Source organism: Polypterus senegalus, chromosome 8 (genome assembly GCF_016835505.1).
Source record: "Polypterus senegalus isolate Bchr_013 chromosome 8, ASM1683550v1, whole genome shotgun sequence".
NCBI lineage: Eukaryota > Metazoa > Chordata > Cladistia > Polypteriformes > Polypteridae > Polypterus > Polypterus senegalus.
The window spans coordinates 103174673-103196882 of NC_053161.1; the positions used below are offsets into that span (position 1 = coordinate 103174673).

The following is a 22210-nucleotide window of genomic DNA, read 5'->3' on the forward strand; positions in this document are numbered from 1 at the left end:
CGTGTACCATAGATTAAAAGACCCGTTGTCCGCAGAAATCCACGAACTAGCAAAAAATCTGTGATATATATTTAGACATGCTTACATTTAAAATCCGCGATGGAATGAAGCCGCGAAAGTCGAAGCGTGATATAGCGAGGGATCACTGTATTTTAAAAGTCTCACATACCATCTTCTGTGTTTTTTCAATACCGTCAGAATGTATGGCAGTGTATTTGAGCCACAGAGAAAAAAAAGTTACATAATGAAAATATCTATTTTGTGATCAGTTTTCCACCCAAAGACATGAAGGTTTGGGTATTTGGTGAAGCTACAATGACATTAGTGTATGTGTGTGCTTGTGTTCACCTTGCGATGAGCTTGTGCCCTGTCCAGGTATTTTGTTTCTGTTTTTTGCGCTGATGCTGCTGGAATGGGCGCATCCCCAGATTGATGGATTTAATCATTAAATACAGTATCCTTTTCAGAGATATTGTGGCAAGGTGTCCTCAGAATTTAATGAATCTTTCGGGCACACGCATCACATCGCGTGAAGTACAAACCTGGCCTTAGGAGCCTTACTTTTCACCTGATGCTCTTGACTAGGGCTTATTTTTGGGGTAGGGCTTATATTACAGAGCAGCCTGAAAATCATGCTAGGCCCTTTTTTCGGAGTAGGTCCTATTTTCGGGGAAACACGGTATATGCTAAACAATACATGAATCAATGAATACAATGGAACAAATTTATCAAAGTATACAATTCCACTATATATATTAATTTTTAATAAAGGAAAAACAGTCGCTGCATAGGAAAAAGCCATTATACGTAAGGCATAGAAACAAATCTCAAAATCAAACCCAAACTGACAACTGAAATAAATTTTACAATTAAAAACCTATAACTGAAATCCATTAACTAATAACATATAGTTTATTCAATGGGACTAGGTGTATCAATCCCAACAACAATTCAGCACAGAACTTGTCTTGAGTGGGGTGGGATATGTCTTCTTTGTCGGGATAACGTTGACAATGACTACTTAGTGTTGTTTTTAACAGCACGACACTTCATTAGTTGTGTGTCCCAGCCTCATAGGGTGTTTTGGCCTTTTACCACAAGACACCCTCAGCTGAGGCAGTCCCACCGCAGGCTGGCCAGTCCTGGGATGTGTGTTGCATGGTTCAACTTTCGCTTCAGCCACAGCCAATGACTGCTTCTTTTCCAGACGATGTTGAGTTCCTTAATAGCCTTCTGCTGGGTCTACCCTGTGATGTCCATGTTCTTCAGCACCCTGGTAATTGAACTGGTTACAAAGCCCATGCAGCCCATCACCCCCAGGCGTATCTTCACCTTCCAACCTTGCTCCTCTGTCTCAGCTGTGAGATTGGCATACCACAGCTTTTTTTTTGTCTGCCTCAGCTCAGTGATGAAGACCCAATGGCAGGAGTTAGACCAGAGGACCAAATCTGGGTGCATGTTGGTGAATGTGATTTCATTTGGGAAGGTGAGTCACTGATTTAGGTCAACGCATATTTCTCAATCCATGGCTGTATTCATTGGGCATGAGTTGGGAGGTGAAGGTTTGGTCCACTGTGTCTTACCTCCCAGGATGAAGGATATTGTTGTGGGATAGTAATCTGGGCATTTAGACAGATGGTATTGGCTGATGCTCTCTCAGCATATCAGTACCTAGTTATAATGCCATGTGTATCTTCCTTGTGTTAAGCTGTTCTTACAACACACAAGGATGTGTTTGACGGTTCCCAGGGGCAGTACACTGGTGACAGGCAGGGTGTTTTCCACACCAAAGATGTTGGTTTATTGGTGAGGGCAGCACATGAAACTTAGCCTGTTCGTTTCCATGTTCCACAGCTCACTCCATGTGATTTTACATTACTCTATGCCACCCCACCTTATCCAGCAGCCTTTCTGGGTTTGGGAAACTGTTCTGGCATGTCTGGCTGCTTCCTCCTGGCAGTGCCCCTCCTCCACTACCAGATTCCGGTGTTCATTTGGAGTAGCCTTTTGGCATGTAGGTATTGTTGGCCCCAAACCAAGTCCACCTCTGCAATGTTGGACTTCCCCCACAATGTCCTGGTGTCTGAGGGAGGCCTTTGCTTCTGCTACTGCTGAAGCTGCATCCCATTTCCTCCCTGTTATGAGGATTGGCACAGTGTCTCTTATGAAGAGGTCATGGGACTCTCTGAGTGTCATATCCAGTCTTACTTTGGTGCATTTATACTCTTCCACAATGCTTGATATAGGCAGAGAGAGTTCAGTTCCCATACAGGCCTATGCTGCTGAGGCATCTTGGTAGTCCAGGCCACTTCTTCATTTATGTACTCACCAGTCCCTTCAGCCGTTTGGTGTGGGATAGTGTGACCTTGTAGAAGGTAATTGGTCACATGAGATAGGGCAGCAAACCAAATTAGAAGCACCACAATTTCAGTTTTCAAGGGAGAATGTTGTCATTAGTTTTCTTAAGGCCATTAATTGTGTCCTGCCTGAGTTATTCCACCTGTTTGAGGTCTTTGAAGTCTTCCATGTACCAATGTCCAAACCTTTTAATGGGCTTCTCCGGGATCTTTGGTATTTGCTTGTCGTTTATGCAGAATCTCTTGTTGGTGAGGTGGCCTTTGACAATGGAGACACTGTGAAATTTTCCATTTGATGTTTTCTTGAAGTTTGATCAGCAGGCATTTGGTGCATGTTTTTGTTGTTGTAATAGTTGTCATGTCATCCATTTACGCCCTGATTGGGGGAAGACGCAGCCCATTTTTCTAATTGGCTGAAAAGATCTTTCTCAGGTGCTCTTCAGGTTCCCGTACAGGTACTTTAAGGGTCCTGGGTTTCTCCTTGACAAATAGGCTTTAGAGGAATTTGTATGGATCTCTGTAGAAGGCAGTCGTAGTTCGTTGTTTCTTCTTCTGTTGCTTCCTTACACTCTCTGCTCTTTGCAGTGTTGCCAGACTCTGCTTGATGTTGCCCTGTAGTGCCTTGATACCTTTCCTTTCCACTTCTGTAGCCTTCTTCCACTATTTTTCAGTCTCTAGCTGTCTCCAGGACTTGAGCTGGGCTGACTGTCACTTCTGTGTCCTTGGGATCTTTTATTTATTTCTATATGTATATATGTACTGTATATGCACAGCAAACCTTTCTCATGACCTTATATGGATAATCAGTTGAGTAGATTCTGATGCAGTACAATGTAGAGATTGAGAAAAGGAATAAAGTGATTGCTTGGTGATATTTTAAATGTTATTTTTTCATGTATTTATTTTACACAACCAAAAAGTTACCTATACTTATTTTTGTACCACTGATGTCACTGAATTACTATAAGGCATCATTTTTGCTTGACATATTACTCTTTTTAATGTTTCCTGGCTCATAACATTGTTAGTTTGAATTAGATTAATTAAAGCACACCAACATGTAACAATCTACCTCCATATTCATTTGTTAAAAAAAAAAAAGTCTATTGTATGCTGTTTGTATTTCTCTCATGGCTAAATGATTTTCAGGCCTCCTTTAATAAAACATTGCTAAAGCATTTTTAAAGGAGTTTTCTCTTGGCTATATACTAGAAAAAAAACTTTCTTGTAATTAATATTTATATGGATAGGCAGTCAGTGTTAAAGCACTCGAATGGATACATGACTCATACTAAAAACAGAATGTTAAATTACTCAAGTGTCATTCCAGAAACAAATCATTAATTTAAAAAAACCATTGAAAACTGTTGAGCTTACCTTTGCCCCCCCCCACAAAAAAATGTATAATTAGACACATAGCTTTTCACTCTTGACTTTTTTTCTTATTATATAAAGAGCAAAGAGTGAGCACATTGGATCCCTTATTATGACATATCTCTCTATTATAAAAAAAATTTTGGAAGGAGACGAGACATGTTTGGCAGCGAAGCAAGCAGGGGCCGAGGCCACCTAGTCTTTATTTATTTAAATAAATGCTGGTCACTCTTCCTGTCATACTGGCATCTGAAAGGGCTGTAATATCTACATTTGTTCAAATATTATTTAAAATATTTACATTTAGTCATTCTTGTTTACTCTCCCTAAACGGCATATGTTTTATTAACTAGGATTACTAATGGCTTCTGAATTTTAAAAAAAATAATTTCTTAACACAATTTAAAGTGAAACACATTCTTATATAAGGTAAATGGAACTAAAGATCAATGTTCCCTGTATTAACCATTCACAATAAAGTATTTTCTAAATATTCGTAGCCAACCAAGACCATTATTTCCTAAAATGATTAAAATGTCTATTACTATCAGTTGCTTCGTAAGTTATATTTATCATTTCATCAAATTATTTATTTTCATTATAAAACTTTCTTTATATGTAAAATGACTATTATATAGTACAATTTTGTAGGATTTTACCTGTAATTTAGACAAATTTTGAAAAAGTCTAAATTAACTGATAAATCATTAAATATGATTGTGCTACAGAATGACCACAAAGGCTTTTAATGCTGTAAAAACAGAATGCTTGGGTAGAAAATTACTAAAAATGAAAAAAATAAGCATAAATATTGCTGCATATACAATACAATACAATACAGTTTATTTTTGTATAGCCCAAAATCACACAGGAAGTGCCGCAATGGGCTTTAACAGGCCCTGCCTTTTGACAGCCCCCCAGCCTTGACTCTCTGAGAAGACAAGGAAAAACTCCCAATAAAAACCTTGTAGGGAAAAATGGAAGAAACCTCGGAAAGGCAGTTCAAAGAGAGACCCCTTTCCAGGTAGGTTGGGCGTGCAGTAGGTGTCAAAAGTAGGGGGTCAATACAATACAATATACACAACAGAACAATTCCTTAAGACAGCATAATAAAAATTTTAGAATTACGGTTTAACAGTAGATGATATGACATAATTAGGTTTCGATATTTTTAGAGTCCTGGAGACCTCATCCATCTAGCTGCATCTCCATTTGGCCATGCCACGGCTGAAACATTGCTCTGATGAAAGGACCCCTCTTTCCCATGATTCCTGTGATCCTCCATCAGGGATGACTTTACCATAGGCAGGCAAACAACTTGGCAGGTGGGCCGTGGCACCAATGGCCACATTTGGGTACCGAGAAAAGAAACAGAATAGGTGAGGGTTATTAACAAATTATAACAATCATGTTACTTATGTTTTTAGTGCTAATGACTAACAACAGAGATGCAGTATGTACAGTTAATCAGCAGCTCTAGTCAGGATATGCTAAACTGAAGTAGTGAGTCTTCAGCCGGGATTTAAAGGCTGAGACCGAGGGGCATCTCTTATGGAAGCAGGAAGACCATTCCACAGTTTAGGGGCCCTGTAACTAAAAGCTCGACCTCCCACTGTTATTTTATTAATCCTTGGAATCCTAAGCAGACCGGCATCTTGAGATCTTAATGTGCGCTCAGGTTTGTAAGTCATGATAAGGTCAGACAAGTAAGCTGGACCTTGGCCGTTTAATGCTTTATATGTTAAAAGGAGGATTTTGAAATCTGCCCTAAATTTAACTGGGAGCCAGTGTAACGATTTAAGAACTGGGGTTATGTGTTCATATTTTCTTGTTCTTGTAATAATTCTTGCAGCGGCATTTTGGATTAACTGGAGGCTGTATAGAGAACAGTTTGAACAGCCAGTGAACACCGCATTGCAGTAGTCAATCCTACTAGAGATAAATGCATGAATTAATTTCTCACAATCCTGTTTATTTAGAAAGCGCCTTAATTTCCTAATATTTTTAAGATGGAAAAAACAGGTTTTGGACGACTTTGTAATATGCGCTTTAAATGACATGCTAGAGTCAAAGATAACTCCTAGATTGCGGGCTGATTCAGTAAAAAATATCACCATTCCTTGCCCATTCTCTCATGTGACTGCTTCATTGTAGGCATTATCCAACAAAATAATAAAATAAGGAAGTTCAGAGGAAAGTAGTATGTGAAAAGAAAGAGCTAAGTGTAAAATCAAGGACATAATGATGAAATGTTGCAGAAAGGACCTTTTGAACTCCAAGGACTGATTCAAAGCACTTCTGCTTTGGTACAGACACTTCATCTTTGTGATAGAGCATACAAAGTTACTTCAGATCAAGGTAAAGTTTATTATGCCACTATATTATTCCATAATTGGAGATAATTTTTTTTGGGTGTGCATTTCAAGAAAATCACAAGAATGCTATATATCTACAGTAAGAAAATACACTCACCTAAAGGATTATTAGGAACACCATACTAATACGGTGTTTGACCCACTTTCGCCTTCAGAACTTCCTTAATTCTATGTGGCATTGATTCAACAAGGTGCTGAAAGCATTCTTTAGAAATGTTGGCCCATATTGATAGGATAGCATCTTGCAGTTGATGGAGATTTGTGGGATGCACATCCAGGGCACGAAGCTCCCGTTCCACCACATCCCAAAGATGCCCTATTGGGTTGAGATCTGGTGACTGTGGGGGCCATTTTAGTACAGTGAACTCATTGTCATGTTCAAGAAACCAATTTGAAATGATTCGAGCTTTGTGACATGGTGCATTATCCTGCTGGAAGTAGCCATCAGAGGATGGGTACATGGTGGTCATGAAGGGATGGACATGGTCAGAAACAATGCTCAGGTAGCCTGTGGCATTTAAACAATGCCCAATTGGCACTAAGGGACCTAAAGTGTGCCAAGAAAACATCCCCCACACCATTACGCCACCACCACCAGCCTGCTCAGTGGTAACAAGGCATGATGGATCCATGTTCTCATTCTGTTTACACAAAATTCTGACTATACCATTTGAATGTCTCAACAGAAATCGAGACTTATCAGACCAGGCAACATTTTTCCAGTCTTCAACTGTCCAATTTTGGTGAGCTTGTGCAAATTGTAGCCTCTTTTTGCTATTTGTAGTGGAGATGAGTGGTACCTGGTGGGGTCTTCTGCTGTTGTAGCCCATCCGCCTCAAGGTTATGCATGTTGTGGCTTCACAAATGCTTTGCTGCATACCTCGGTTGTAACGAGTAGTTATTTCAGTCAAAGTTGCTCTTCTATCAGCTTGAATCAGTTGGCCCATTCTCCTCTGACTTCTAGCATCAACAAGGCATTTTCGCCCACAGGACTGCCGCATACTGGAGGTTTTTTCCTTTTCACACCATTCTTTGCAAACCCTAGAAATGGTTGTGCGTGAAAATCCCAGTAACTGAGCAGATTGTGAAATACTCAGACCGGCCCGTCTGGCACCAACAACCATGCCAGGCTCAAAATTGCTTAAATCACCTTTCTTTCCCATTCTGACATTCAATTTGGAGTTCAGGAGATTGTCTTGACCAGGACCACACCCCTAAATGCATTGAAGCAACTGCCATGTGATTGGTTGATTAGATTATTGAATTAATAAGAAATTGAACAGGTGTTCCTAATAATTCTTTAGGTGAGTGTATATGCAATAAGAAATAAATGGTCTCTATTTCTTGAAATTCACTCTTTTCACACACCTAAAGGGCATAAAGCAAAATGCAGAAATATATCCCAAACATTACATTCTGTGCCACATAAAAAAAAAAAATAATTATATGCACAAGTCCGCAACAGATGTGCATGTCCTACCAAACTCTATGTAGCTTTTCTCTGTGTGGTCTGCTTTTTCTCCCACATCCTAAAATGTGCAGGAGCATGTAGGTGTATGCAGAAGAATTTGCCCTGAGATAAACTGGAGTCATGCTCAGAACTGATTTTTGATTTGTTCCTGGTGAGTTCTAATATGGATTAAGTGGGTCTGATAATGGACAGATGGATACAGTAATGTGTTTAAATTCTTAGATTGTAAGACTCTACAGTCAGGGAGTTTTTTTTTAAAGAAATCTTATTCATTGGTTATGGAATTGTATTGGTTTAAAGCCTTTCTCATTTTCCATAGAGCTTTTAAAGAAGATTTTATCCATCCATCAACCCATCCATTATCCTAACCCAATTATCCAGTTGAAGTCTACTTCAGCAGTCATTGAACGCAAGATACAGATAACACCTGGATGTTATTCTAAATTCATCTTTTATGTTCTTAGCACAATAAAAGTTAAAACTATACCCAATGACTACCAATACAAAAACTTTAAATATATGGTGAACTCCAACCGCATGAGAAACAACTATTGAAATGGCTTTTCAGATATACTTGCAGTTTTTAAATGATGGTTTTTATTATTTAGGGAGAAAAAAAAATCAAAACCTACATGGCCCTGTGTGAAAAAGTAATTGCCTCCTGAACCTAATAACTGGTTGGGCCACCCTTAGCAGCAATAACTGCAATCAAACGTTTGCGATAACTTGCAATGAGTCTTTTATAGCGCTCTGGAGGAATTTTGGCCCACTCATCTTTGCAGAATTGTTGTAATTCAGCTTTATTTGAGGGTTTTCTAGCATGAACCGCCTTTTTAAGGTCATGCCATAGCATCTCAATTGGATTCAGGTCAGGACTTTGACTAGGCCACTCCAAAGTCTTCATTTTGTTTTTCTTCAGCCATTCAGAGGTGGATTTGCTGGTGTGTTTTGGGTCATTGTCCTGTTGCAGCACCCAAGATCGCTTCAGCTTGAGTTGACGAACAGATGGCCGGACATTCTCCTTCAGGATTTTTTGGTAGACAGTAGAATTCATGGTTCCATCTATCACAGCAAGCCTTCCAGGTCCTGAACCAGCAAAAGAACCCCAGACCATCACACTACCACCACCATATTTTACTGTTGGTATGATGTTCTTTTCTGAAATGCTGTGTTCCTTTTACGCCAGATGTAACTGGACATTTGCCTTCCAAAAAGTTCAACTTTTGTCTCATCAGTCCACAAGGTATTTTCCCAAAAGTCTTGGCAATCATTGAGATGTTTCTTAGCAAAATTGAGACGAGCCCTAACTTTCTTTTTGCTTAACAGTGGTTTGCGTCTTGGAAATCTGCCATGCAGGCCGTTTTTGCCCAGTCTCTTTCTTATGGTGGAGTCGTGAACACTGACCTTAATTGAGGCAAGTGAGGCCTGCAGTTCTTTAGACGTTGTCCTGGGGTCTTTTGTGACCTCTCGGATGAGTTGTCTCTGCGTTCTTGGGGTAATTTTGGTCGGCCGGCCACTCCTGGGAAGGTTCACCACTGTTCCATGTTTTTGCCATTTGTGGATAATGGCTCTCACTGTGGTTCGCTGGAGTCCCAAAGCTTTAGAAATCATCATCAAGCCCTTCCGTGAGAACCCTAAATCCAAAGAGGACTGTTTCATTTATGTTAGGTAGAATGCCCAGAGGGGACTGGGCGGTCTCATGGTCTGGAATCCCTACAGATTTTATTTTTTCTCCAGCCGTCTGGAGTTTTTGTTTTTCTGTCCCCTGGCCATTGAACCTTACTCTTATTCGATGTTAATTAATGTTGATTTATTTTGTTTTCTTATTGTGTCTTTTATTTTTCTATTCTTTATTATGTAAAGCACTTTGAGCTACTGTTTGTATGAAAATGTGCTATATAAATAAATGTTGTTGTTGTTGTAGAAATGGCTTTATAACCTTTACCAGACTGATAGATCTCAATTACTTCTGTTCTCATTTGTTCCTGAATTTCTTTGGATCTTGGCATAATGTCTAGCTTTTGAGGTGCTTTTGGTCTACTTCTCTGTGTCAGGCAGCTCCTATTTAAGTGATTTCTTGATTGAAACAGGTGTGGCAGTAATCAGGCCTGGGGGTGGCTAGGGAAATGGAAACTCGGGTGTGATACACCACAGTTAGGTTATTTTTTTTAACAAGGGGGCAATTACTTTTTCACACAGGGCCATGTAGGTTTGGATTTTTTTTCTCCCTAAATAATAAAAACCATCATTTAAAAACTGCATTTGGTGTTTACTTGTGTTATATTTGACTAATGGTTAAATGGGTTTGATGATCAGAAACATTTTGTGTGACAAACATGCAAAAGAATACGAAATCAGGAAGGGGGCAAATAGTTTTTCATACCACTGTAGGTAAGAAATATTCGGTTAAATAATTTTGTTGTAACAGTTTTATGGTTAATATTCGTTAGCAAGTAAATATGTGCTTCTTCTCACAAATCCAGTCTGATCTGTATAAGGGAATAAATAGTTAAGTATTTAGGGAGCTGGAAAAAAGTGATCTGTAAAAAGATAATTTACCATCTAGAGTGAGAACAAAATTTTTTTACAGATTATAGTAATTATAATAACCAACCTGACATCTTAAATGAAGTTAATAAAAGGGTGCATTCTATTTTCTGTGTTCCTGCTTCCATTGATGCCTGTAAAATATTGTTTAACTAGTAACTACTGCTACCAGTAAAAGCACAACCTGTATGACAAACTATAAATAGCAGGCTGATGTTTACCTCATTTTATGTTTCATCCATGCATCTAATTACTGAACCCAATTAATCTAGTCCAGCAGTACTGGACACAAAGAATGAACGAACCATTTGATTGTTCACCAGACAAATGTCCGTCCACAAACTCACTTATACCATGGCAATTAAGTTTCGCCTATTAATCTGACCCATACATCTTTGGGATACTTGGAAGAAAACCTATGTAGAGACAGACAGAATTTGCAGACTTTATCCTCGCAGTTACTGGGGCTACAATTCAAGCCTGGTAAACAGTTGGTGACAATGCTGCTCGTATTTTTATATTGTTAGATTATATTATGTTTTTAAGGATTATATCAACACATATGGTTAAACTGCACTATAATAGAGATTTTAATATGGGATTTTTTATTTGATGTGATTATATACTGTACATTAATCACGGTGCAGGAGAATGGCATCAGGTTGCATATAGCAGTAAACATTTCATTATAATCTGTACACATGGCAGTATCAACATTACAAACTTATAATGGCATAGATGAGCCTAATACAATTGCAACATCTTTTAGATATACTACTATTTTTATCATAATGCTTTCCAACATGGGCAAGACATCAGGCAATAATCCTGGAGCAGCTGAGAAAAACTAAAATTACCACACACACATTTTTCATAATGAGAGTTACCATGCATGTTTAAATGTTCTAAAGAAAAATACCAGCTTCTAAATAAGTTCCCAACCCAGCTATTCATTATCTAACCAGCTAAGGCTTGTGTGAAATGATGCTTATACCAGCAGTACTGAACGCAAGACAGAAACCAACCACATTAAGCATTTTGAAAAGCAAAGAATTACCTTCTTCTTTTTTCGGCTGCTAGGGGTTGTCACAGCAGATCATCTTGTTCTATATCTTCCTGTCCTTTACATCTTGCTCTGTCACACCCACTACCTGCATGTCCTCTCTCACCACATCCATAAACCTTCCCTTAGGCCTTCCACTTTTCCCCTTGCCTCGCAGCTCTATATTTAACATCCTTTTCCCAGTATACCCAGCATCTCTTCTCTGCACATGTCCAAACCAACGCAATCTCGCCTCTCTGACTTTGTCTCCCAACCGTCCAACCTGAGCTGACCCTCTAATGTACTCATTTCTAATCCTGTCCATCCTTGTCACACCCAATGCAATTCTTAGCATCTTTAACTCTGCCACCTCCAGCTCAGTCTTCTGCTTTCTGGTCAGTGCCACCATCACCAACCCATATAACATATCTGGTCTCACTACTGTTATGTAGACCTTCCCTTTCACTCTTGCTGATAAATGTCTGTTACAAATTACTCCTGACACTCTTCTCCCCATTCCACCCTGTGCACTGTCTTTTTCATTTCTCTTCCACAATCCCCGTTACTCTGTACTGTTGATCCCAATCCACCTTTACCAACTCTACTCCCTGCATCCTCACCATTCCACTGACCTCCCTCTCATTCACACACATGTATTGTGTCTTGTTCCTACTGACCTTCATTCTTCTCCTCTCTAGAGCATATCTTCACCTCTCCAGGGTCACCTCAACCTGCTAGCTACTCTTGCTACAGATCACAATGTCAGCAGCAAGCATCATAGTTTAAGGAGACTAGTGTCTAATCTTGTCTGTTAACCTGTCCATCACCTTTGCAAATAAAAAAGGGCTCAGAGCTGATCCCTGATGTAATCCCACCTCCATGTTCAATGCACCTGTCACTCCTACCGCAGACCTCAATATTGTCACACTTCCCTCGTACATATCCTGTACAACTCTTACATACTTATCTGCCACTCCCAACTTCCTCATACAATACCACAACTCCTCTCGAGGCACCCTGTCATATGCTTTCTCCAGATCCACAAAGACACAATGCAACTACTTCTGGCCTTTTCTATACTTCTCCATCAATACCCTCAGAGCAAACATTGCATCTGTTGTGTCCTTTCTTGGCATGAAACCATACTGCTACTCACTAATCATCACCTCCCTTCTTAACCTAGCTTCCACTACTCTACTGTTTCCCATAATTTCATGCTGTAGCTCATCAATTTTATCCCCCTGTTTCTACAGCGCTGCACATCCCCTTTATTTTTAAAAATCGTTACCAGCACACTTCTTTTCCACTCCTCAGGGATCCTCTCATTTTCTGAAATTTCCATTAAACAATCTGGTTAAAAACTTCCACAGGTATGCCATCTGGACCAATGGCCTTTCCATTCTTCATTCTTCATAGCTGTCCTTACTTCATCCTTGCTAAAAAAGAAAAAGAATAAAAAAGCAAAGAATAACCTAATAATCTAAAAAGAGTTAAAGGAAATATAAAAACCTGACATTTGAAGAGGATAGGAAGAGACATATCTTGAGATTTCAAAAGCTCAAATTCTCAATTTTGAAAAGAATATAAAATATTTCAGTCTTCATTTTAAATCTAAATGTTTTGAATAATTACTCACTTATAATAGATGTGCTGCAAATTCATTCCTTTCAGAGGTCTAAATTCAGATGACAGTGTAGTGGTAAGAAACAAAAACAAAACATGAAGCCATGAAAGGCTTCAGTTACACTGTCTGCAGTGGCAAAGGTCACTTTTATATTTTCTAAAAGTTTCACTTAGGCAATATAGAATCCTCTGCTTTTAAATTTCAAACAGATTTGTATAGGATGGCTATCGAATGGTAGTCCAAAACTGAACTGGATTTAGCAGGTTTGGGAAGTTATCTTATGTAAAGGTACTATATAAATTTTTGGGTAAGCATTATATTTTCCAAATTCCAACTTTTTGATTTTATTGAATAGTTACATAACACACTCTGTGGGCCTACGTAATTATATGGGATTGTCACATGAAGGACATTCTTGTTCTTCTTAATTCTATTGAATGAAATTAACTGAGTGATTTAGATTAATTAGATGTGGGTTGTTCCATACCTGTCAGATGACCGTGGTTAATACCACTTCTATGCATTGCTGCAGGCTCAGTTTAACCCAGCTACATAAGCAGTATGAAGAATTTTACCAATAGCTCATGAATCCTCATCTTTAAAAGTGATGAAAAAATACAGAAAGTCAATGTAAGCTTGGAGTGGATGTGACATCACAATTTACTGGGCAGGACTTCTTGTGCTTGGGAACAGAAGTCTAACAGGATCTGAGTGCTAAACTTTCTTAAGCGAAAACAATAAAGCAGTTGAAGTGGAATTAATCCAGTCAAGACATAATAAAGGCATGGTAATCAACCTCTACTTCTTTTATGTGACCTTTGAGGAGATGTTGTGTTTCTATGGATGGCAGAGAATTATAGAGTTTTTAACAGTAGATAAATAATGTGATTTAAACTTCATGCTACTGTTGACAAAGTTTTGAAGTTTGATTATTAAAAAAATGGAACAAGAATGATAAAAGGTAAAAGTTGAGAAAAGGAAATATTTCTATTAAGTTGAGTTATGTTATCATAAATAGAGACATGAATGAAGCTAGGGAACGGGTATGCAAAAGTTGTGTAATTGCTATAAACATTTTAAAAGATTTTTCAGAGGTTGTGTTCTATCTCTCAGTAATTTTCCTAATGCCAAAGTTTAAGGTTTTGTCAGAGTAATAGCTCCATAGCAGGTTCTTTCACATTTCAGTGACATAAAGCCTTACTGTTATTGTTATCCTTGCTTTGTGGCCAGTAATGGTTCATTTTCTGCAATATGAAGCAGCAGAGGAAAAAAAATCATAATCTGAGCCATTGTTTTCCTTAAATACTCTTTATTATGTTATTGAAGGCTCCAATGAGGGCCCTAATTTTCGTTGTCAGCTAGTTTATCAGTAATCATTAACTGTGGTGAATGAAGAGCTCATGTGAATCTTCTGTGTGGGAGAAAGAGAAAATCCTGGGAAATAGTTCAAACAAAGGACCTGCTTAAGAGCAAAAAACACCTTTAAAGAACCTTGTATTTAGGGCTGAGGGACATCTACAAGGACATTTAGCCTTTTTAGTTTTTGGGTTGCATGTATACTCATTATTGTGGCTACATCCATGTCTGTTTTACAATATTCTGAGTGTTAAAAATGGTTTTGTTATCTATCTTATAAAAAGACTTTTTATGCAGATTTAAGTGAAAAGGGATATTCTATTCATATCACTTTTTAAAATTAAGCTTTTGCTCTATTTGCAAAAAGCAGAGTAATAAAATCTCAGTTTAAAGGCATATTTCTAACTTGTCCAGATTCCAGCTGTCAAAGTGATGGCTGGATACACAGCATATTGTTAAGCACTTTTTGTAATGTATTGTTTTATTCTTTATGTTGATAACAGACATCTTGAAAAAACTACAAGTGAAAGGATTCAGATTTTTGATGTTTGACATTGTACAGATTCATTATTTCTTATAGGGTAATGTATTTTAAATGCTCCATTAGTCTTATAATTAAAATAAAGCTATTATTCTTTCAAAGAATAATAAAAATGTAATTTAATGCAATTTGCTTTTGAATTGAAACTCATCCATGAAGGTTGCATTGTCAGAGGAAGGGGATGGTGGCAAAAATATGTTTTTATGTCAGATATTGTGCATATAAAACACTAAGTAATAATCAGTCCTCTTGTTAAAATCATTCTAAGCTGTGTTCTTATGATCTGTTTATGTTTATATAGGTGGCTATAATTGCTGGGAATTTCGATCTGGCTGAAATTATAAAAAACCATAAAGAAACTGATGTTGGTAAGGGAAGATTTATTTATTTACATTGTTACCTTAAAGTTGTTAAGGTTATGTATTTGTTTGTATATTTTTTAGTTACTTTTATCTCAACATTTATCCTTATAAGACATTACCTTTAGTAAATGAAAATGAAAGCCAGTTCTTCATATCTTATAAAAATCTTTTAAATATTTAGTATTTTGTTACTTAATTTGTTATGTGTATAGCTAACCATGCTTTCAAAGTCAAACTGTGGAGCTTTCTTTTATTTATAAAAAACACATTTTAAAAATATAGGTACAATATTCAAAAAAAATGAGATTGAATGTAGTATGTACAGTATTAGTTGCCTGGTAATATTATTGCAAAATGCATAACAAATGCATTATGTTTTAAAGTATGTCTGCCTTAAATTAAATTGTGATCATAAACTTCTGATGAACGTTTATAATTCCCCAGGTGTTACTATGCCAAGCAGCTTGCATATTGAATCAAGACATACTTGAATTAAGTCTTACTTGAATAAGCCTTGCTTTGTAGTTGCAAGTCACTAACTCTAAATATTGCTTTAGTTCAAACCCATGCTTCAGTGCGCACTTTTTATATTTAAGCAGCTGCAAGAACCGAGCATAAATAGAATTTGTCAAAAATTACAGATGAGAATGCAACATCTATAGTACCTGTGGTATTAAGTGTGAAGCTGATGGGATACATGGTGTATTATGAAACCACTTGAAAAATTTTACAGTTCTAATTAATTGTCATAAAATGTAGGAGTATGTAACAGAGACAGTGGCAATCTTTTTAGCAGTTGATTAAGAAATAATAATTGATTAGTCTTAAAAATAAAGGCGCCAGAATGGTTCTTCAGAGTGATGCCATTGACGAACGATTTGTGGTGCCCGAAAGCACTATCTACACAAAACTTCCAGATAGAACTGTTATATAGATCTGTAACAGTTTTCATAAATAGCCATGAGTTAATGATAACAGATTTTTAAAATGTGTTCATGCTTTTAAAAGGATTCTTGCTGTATGCAATAACACAGGGTAAGTTCAGGGGCCTCATGTATAAATGGTGCGTACACACAAAAATGTTGCGTATGCCTTTTTCCACACACACTTCAAAGTATAAAACTAAACTTGGAATAAAGCCACCCAGCATCAAAGCAGTACTACTGTTTCTGTGTGGTGTCCCTTTTTCTTCACATCCATGACCCAGGATTTATCAAATACACCAAAATTAATTACATATCATTTACAAATTTAATTCACTTGATTGATCATTCTGTAACAATATAATAGTGCATGGAATGGCCAAACTATTCAAACTATCATAGCTCTTTAGCATTTTTAGAAGACACTGCAAATGAAAGAATTAGAAGAGAGTACGTATTTATAGATGATGAGGATGACTATTGTCCAAGTCAATTTGTATTCCCAAGAGCTATCATCTTGGAGCTGTGTGCTGAAGTGGCACCTGCTTTACCAAGTCAGACTTTAAGGAATTGTTCTTTATCTGCTCCTTTGCAAGTTCTGTCCATCCTTGAGTTTTTAGCCACAGGAGCTTTTCAACATGAACTCACTGGCTGATCTGGTATTTCACAATCATTACTGAGTCGCACCGCACCATGCTAGCTTGTATGGGATGGTATTATCCGCTTGTCATCCAGATATATTAGATTTCCTTACACTGTGGTTTAACTGGCAAATATCAAAGCACAATTCTCTGCAACATACGGTTTTTCAAATGTAATCGGAGCAGTCAACTGCACGCACATTCCTACTGCAATGGCACTGGACAAGTTACATCAACCAGGGATGAATCACCAAAAGAATGAGCTGGCATTACGACATCTATAGCAGGAGAGCCTATAAAACCAGAAACTCCACACAGTCACACTTGCTTTTTCCACCAAGTGCGCAAAAGGCAAGCAGTCCTTTTAGGCATGGCAAGTCACTTCAAAGAGCTATGTAAAGAGCAGATAATCTATCCATTGTGGTGCTCGGCTCCAATGGTACATTATAAAAGACCTTCAGAGAATGAATTTGCTCATGTAAAAAGAAGCATTTCCACTCTATGAATGTGCTTCTCTGTAGTGCATAGAAAGTGTGTCACATTGTGCAAGCATGTAGTGTGCTGCATAATGTGGTGCACAATCATGGTGTGCCCATGCCTGAAGAGTTGAGGTATGATGAACCTGACCCACCAAATGATCAGCCAAATTGGACAGTGTTCCAACTTCGTTTGAATATAATTAGCAGAATTTAAAAAAGGGTAATCAGATGCAGTATGTATTTTTTTAATGAACTTATTTAATTTGTGGTCAATATCACATAGTAAAGCATTTATATTCCTTAGTTCATTGGCCAGATCTCTTACAGAATACACTGCTGCATTTTGTGACTCCAGAACAGTGTCCTCCAGCGTGAAATGGTCACCCAGCAGTTTCCGAGGGAGAGGCTGGTGTGCAGCCAGCACTTGAGATTTTCTGAGCACAGCAGCACCCTCAATGCCTGGAGTGGCGCACTCGGTGAGCTGTGGCTCACCTTTTCATGTCGACTTTGATATCTGACCACTTCTTTTTTATTTCGGGTACTATGTGACTTCCTCAACTTGAACATTTGAGTGTCTCCGCCACGCTGTATCAGTTCATCAATTTCCTTTTGTTGCTCATACCACTGCTTAAGCCAAAAAATAGTAAAATTTTCCTTGCCTCCACTTCACATTGTCTGAAATTGTTTTTTTCCCCAAATGCTTTTGCCACTGTCTTTTAATAAAACACTAAAAGGAAGGGGCTATTTATATTAATTAGCATATTCAAATATGCAAAATTTGGGGAGGAGTCAAAGTATGGCTGTAGGTCCATGCATGTGTGTTAAAATTCATGTTGATTAAGATTTATAAAGGGAAAGTGTGTGGAACTTTGCTTATGCACAGTTTTTAGCATCTGATTTTTTTTGTGTGTATGCACATTTCCAGTTTGGTCCATATGGCATGTTTTAGTGTGAATTGTACGCATGGCATTAGACATGAGGTCCCAGGTGTTGGCATCCTGCTAGATACGTTAAATATTTCTGTTTTCTCCACATATTGATAAACGTTTCAATAGTCAAAGAACCAGTTTCATCTCCAAAGAACCCTTCTTAGAATGAAATTCTTTTATGTTAAACAGTGGTTCAGCGAGGAAACCGCACATCCTCGTAAAGTGCAATTAAAGGATCCTTATGTATAGAAGTGTATAATGACATAAATAGGAAATGTGTCTGCAAATCAGAAAGCAAGAGAGACTGCATGGCAGGCAGATGTATGTGTAAGCAAATTGTGCTTCTGAATTTGCGCAATGAATAATTAAATTTTAAGGGCTTTATTCAGGTGAACAAAATGGTTTTATGTGAATTGTCAATTTGATTGTAAACATGGTAGTCAATCTGATGCACATGGTTTGCGCCGTGGCCTGGTATTTGCTGTGGCGAGTTGACTTTGCAATGCTTGCCTTCCACTGACAGCATATAAAATTGATTTTTGCAGTTTGATAGTCGTCAGGAAATGCCAAAGGGTCTGTGCTGTTTTTTAACAATAATTGTTATGGGCAATACTTGTTCATTGGATTTTTCAAGGAATGGGCACACCACTGATCATCTCAGAGGCTGGTTGAAAGCAATAAGATTTTTAATGCACTGAATGTAACCACAAATTATGTTTGAAAATCATCTTGATGACTACCAGACCTTCCTTGCCAGTAAGTTCCTTTTAACATCTTAATAGTTCGAAAAACTAACTATTATAAAAATAATGAGATCAAAGGCTGTTAATTATTGAGGTAGGCAACTTAATCCATATAATTATGTTACTCTCTTATTATACTATATACTTAAAAATACTGTCATAACTTAGTTCAAAAGTTGCAATGGTCTTTTCATCTTGTAATTATTTGCTCTGGCAAATTAAAACCACTATATATATTTTGCAAGCACTCACTTTTGTGAGATTTTAATGAAAGCTCAAAAAACCGATCCTAAAACAACTTCAAGAATATATATATATTTTTATTTTGATATTATTGCATTAGAATATCCATCCATCCATTTTCCCAGCCAACACAGAGCGCAAGGCAGGAATCAATCCTGGGCAGGGCGCCAACCTACCGCAGGACACACACACACCCACACCCACACACCAAGCACACACTAGGGACAATTTAGAATCGCCAATGCATTAGAATATCTCTACTTTATTTTAGTGTTAGAGAGTTAACCACGTAGAATTGGTACTTTTTTAACAGACAAGTTTTACATAATATGCGCCCATATTTTTTCCCATCACTGACGAAAAAGCTAATGGGGACGAGCAGAGTAATAATTTAAATGTAATATATTATGAATTCTTGTCATTATTAACAGACAGTACAGCTTTTAATGTTTTACCATTTTATAAGGTACAGTACACATCTTATTATTATAAACTATGACTAAGAATGGAGCAACATTACATATGCCAAAAAATGTCAGTGACAAAAAATTAGATGCTGACTTGCCATTATTAATTCGTGGCATTTTCAAAGGATAGTACAGGCTATAATGGTTCACCATTTTGTAATAAACATAAGATTCATTTAAATGATGAATTTAGGAACATTAGATAATGGTAAAAAAATGTATGAATCTTTCTGCAAGGTTTTGTCATCGAAAGATAGTTTCATTAACTCTTACTCCACAGCAGGCTAAGAGATGCCCTTTCCATCTTAGTGGAACAGAATCCCACTGAAATAGGGTTACACGCAAAACTCACCACCATGATCCCGGGTCATCTATGCATCATTTCAAGTATTTTTATTCGCACAGTGGGACAGGGTTGAGGTTGATGACACACAGTTCCAATCTGAGTTATTTGCACAGTTGAAGCTGCTGCTTTCACCACAGCCAACTGAATGGAGTAGTGCTGATTGACAGGCTGCGGCAAGGTGTACTTGTGTGTTCATGTGATTTGGGTCTTCTCACATTATCCCAATATCATCCATTATCCTAGTAATTTGGCTTCAAAGCAAAGTTTGAACTAATTGGAAAAGTCCAAGAAAAACCAAATGACCATTCTTTTGAAAGTGAGACTACAAGTGATAAATTGTAGGTAAAGAGCTTTTATTAAACATTATTTAACCTCTTACTAGGGTTTGTTTTATTGACTAATTTCATTGTTAAACTAATACTGTTAATTTTCATGTTGTTTGGTGGTATTTGAAAAAAATATAAGTCTTTTGGTGGCAATGAAACCTTTTAAATGTTTTCAATATAGATTATGTGTAATTAGGTGTTTGTGTCTTCCATTTGCGAAGGTGTTTTCAGGAACAGAGTTCCTTGTTAAAGTGAGGAGAAGCTTTGCACGACTATTAAATATAAAGAAATATTTTGGCCAAAATAAATCAATATTTTTTTGAATAAATGTGCTGTCAAATATTACAATACATAAATAATAATACAATGCTACATGAACATAATAATCAAAAGACAATACTCGCTAGAGCCCACCCTCTAAGCCTTAGTAGTTGTAAGTGACAATTATCATTTCAAGTCTTATTTTATGTTGCCTGTGATGTCCCTAAAATAAATACCTGAGTAATAACAAAATGAATACATAAATAAATCAGCTACAAAAGCATATTTCATAATGAATTTAATTATTTATGCTTACATATCATTACCATGTATTTATCATTATTTTTCCCTATCCATTTATTTGCATATTTTTTATTTAATTTTGTCCTAAATATTTTTTTTCATAATTAGCACTCTGTTGAATTAGGATGCGGTCAGTGGGATGACCAGCTCAACCTGAAAGTTTCTGCTGCAAGTGACAGTTACTTGGCTCATACATTAGTGACTGTAATATAACTCCGGCAAAATAAAGATGAATTATTTTGAGCATGAATTATTTTAGGTTTGTAATAACGTTATTTGACAATACTTGAAGCAGGTAGAGATCCTACATTTACTTGTACTTACTAAATAATGCTTAAGTACACTCAGTATCAGATAATTAAGAACTTTTTTTCAAAATTTGACTTGAGTCAGAAGATTTAACTAGTATACCACAATGCCAAATTTAAAGGAATAATCCACCCACAAATTATACTTTTTTAAATGTTACTTACCTTAAGTGCCTTGTAGTGTTGACTATTAAAAATTTTGAGCTAGGGTTAGGGTTAAAACGATCTTTTAATGGAAGCGACCAATAAACTGCTCTGGGCAACAGCAAATCTTGCATAACTCATGTTGCATAATTCATGTCAAGTAATTCAGTTATATACTCAAACATTCAAAATGTTAATCCATGTTCCACTAATGAATTCACTGCAGTTTCAGTCAAATGCATTTGGGGTACCTTTGGTATAAAAAACTAATAACAGATAACGCTGCTTGAAAAAACTGCTTGAACTAATGTTGTTATAGTCATGGCTCAGTTGCTGGCATATTACAGTTCTAGGATAATTTAGGCTGTTCCATTTCAATTCCATTACAATATATTATAAACTTTTATATACTTGTGATTATTTTTGAACCTATAACTGTAGAATTTTAGTTTTTTTAATATTTCCACAATGAGAATTCCATTGTTATCTGTGCACTATTCTTGAACCAGTTCAGTGCCTTGTTAAAATGAAAAACTAAATTAGATTTAAATGTAGGATAAAATAGATACTTTGGAAAAATAAAACACTTTCAGATCACATTACTTAAGGTTCAGGGCATTTATTCTAATTCCATTTTAATCCTTTACAGTAGTTTACACGCAGTGTTTTGCCATACTTTTTTTGATAGCACTTCATATAAATAGAGTTTTAGAGGATTATCTCCCAGTTCTGGGAAAACGTGAATCAGTGCTTTCAAATAAGGGTAAATGGAATATTTCATGAACCACTCTCCATTAGTTTCCACATACCTATTTTTAAATTTTTGACTTGAACGATAGTCCTGCATAGAGCATGAAAATTATTGCATCTTGAATGAAAATTATGACAAAAAGGATACTCTTTGTCTCAGGTACATATTTTCACATGATTTTTTCTGTTTTGGCCCTATTACTTAAGAACATAAAAGTAAAAAGAATATGTTTGGCTTGGAGTGACGGTGAACTTGTATGGCTGCAAGTCCAAAAACCACCTAGTGACCCGTGGGTTT

General features: G+C 37.0%; 1 protein-coding gene across 11 annotated transcripts in view; it reads left to right on the forward strand.

Annotated features, from left to right (window-relative positions):
• Positions 1–22210, forward strand: part of shank3a (SH3 and multiple ankyrin repeat domains 3a) — a 1684705-nt gene that overhangs the window by 1003930 nt on the left and 658565 nt on the right. For all 11 annotated transcript variants that reach the window (XR_005634694.1, XM_039761519.1, XM_039761518.1 and 8 more), the window contains one exon: positions 14989–15055. Coding sequence is in view for 10 of the 11 variants with exons in the window: in XM_039761519.1 (XP_039617453.1) it covers positions 14989–15055 (67 nt within the window). In the remaining variant the exon portion in view is untranslated. The remainder of the gene's footprint in view (positions 1–14988; positions 15056–22210) is intronic.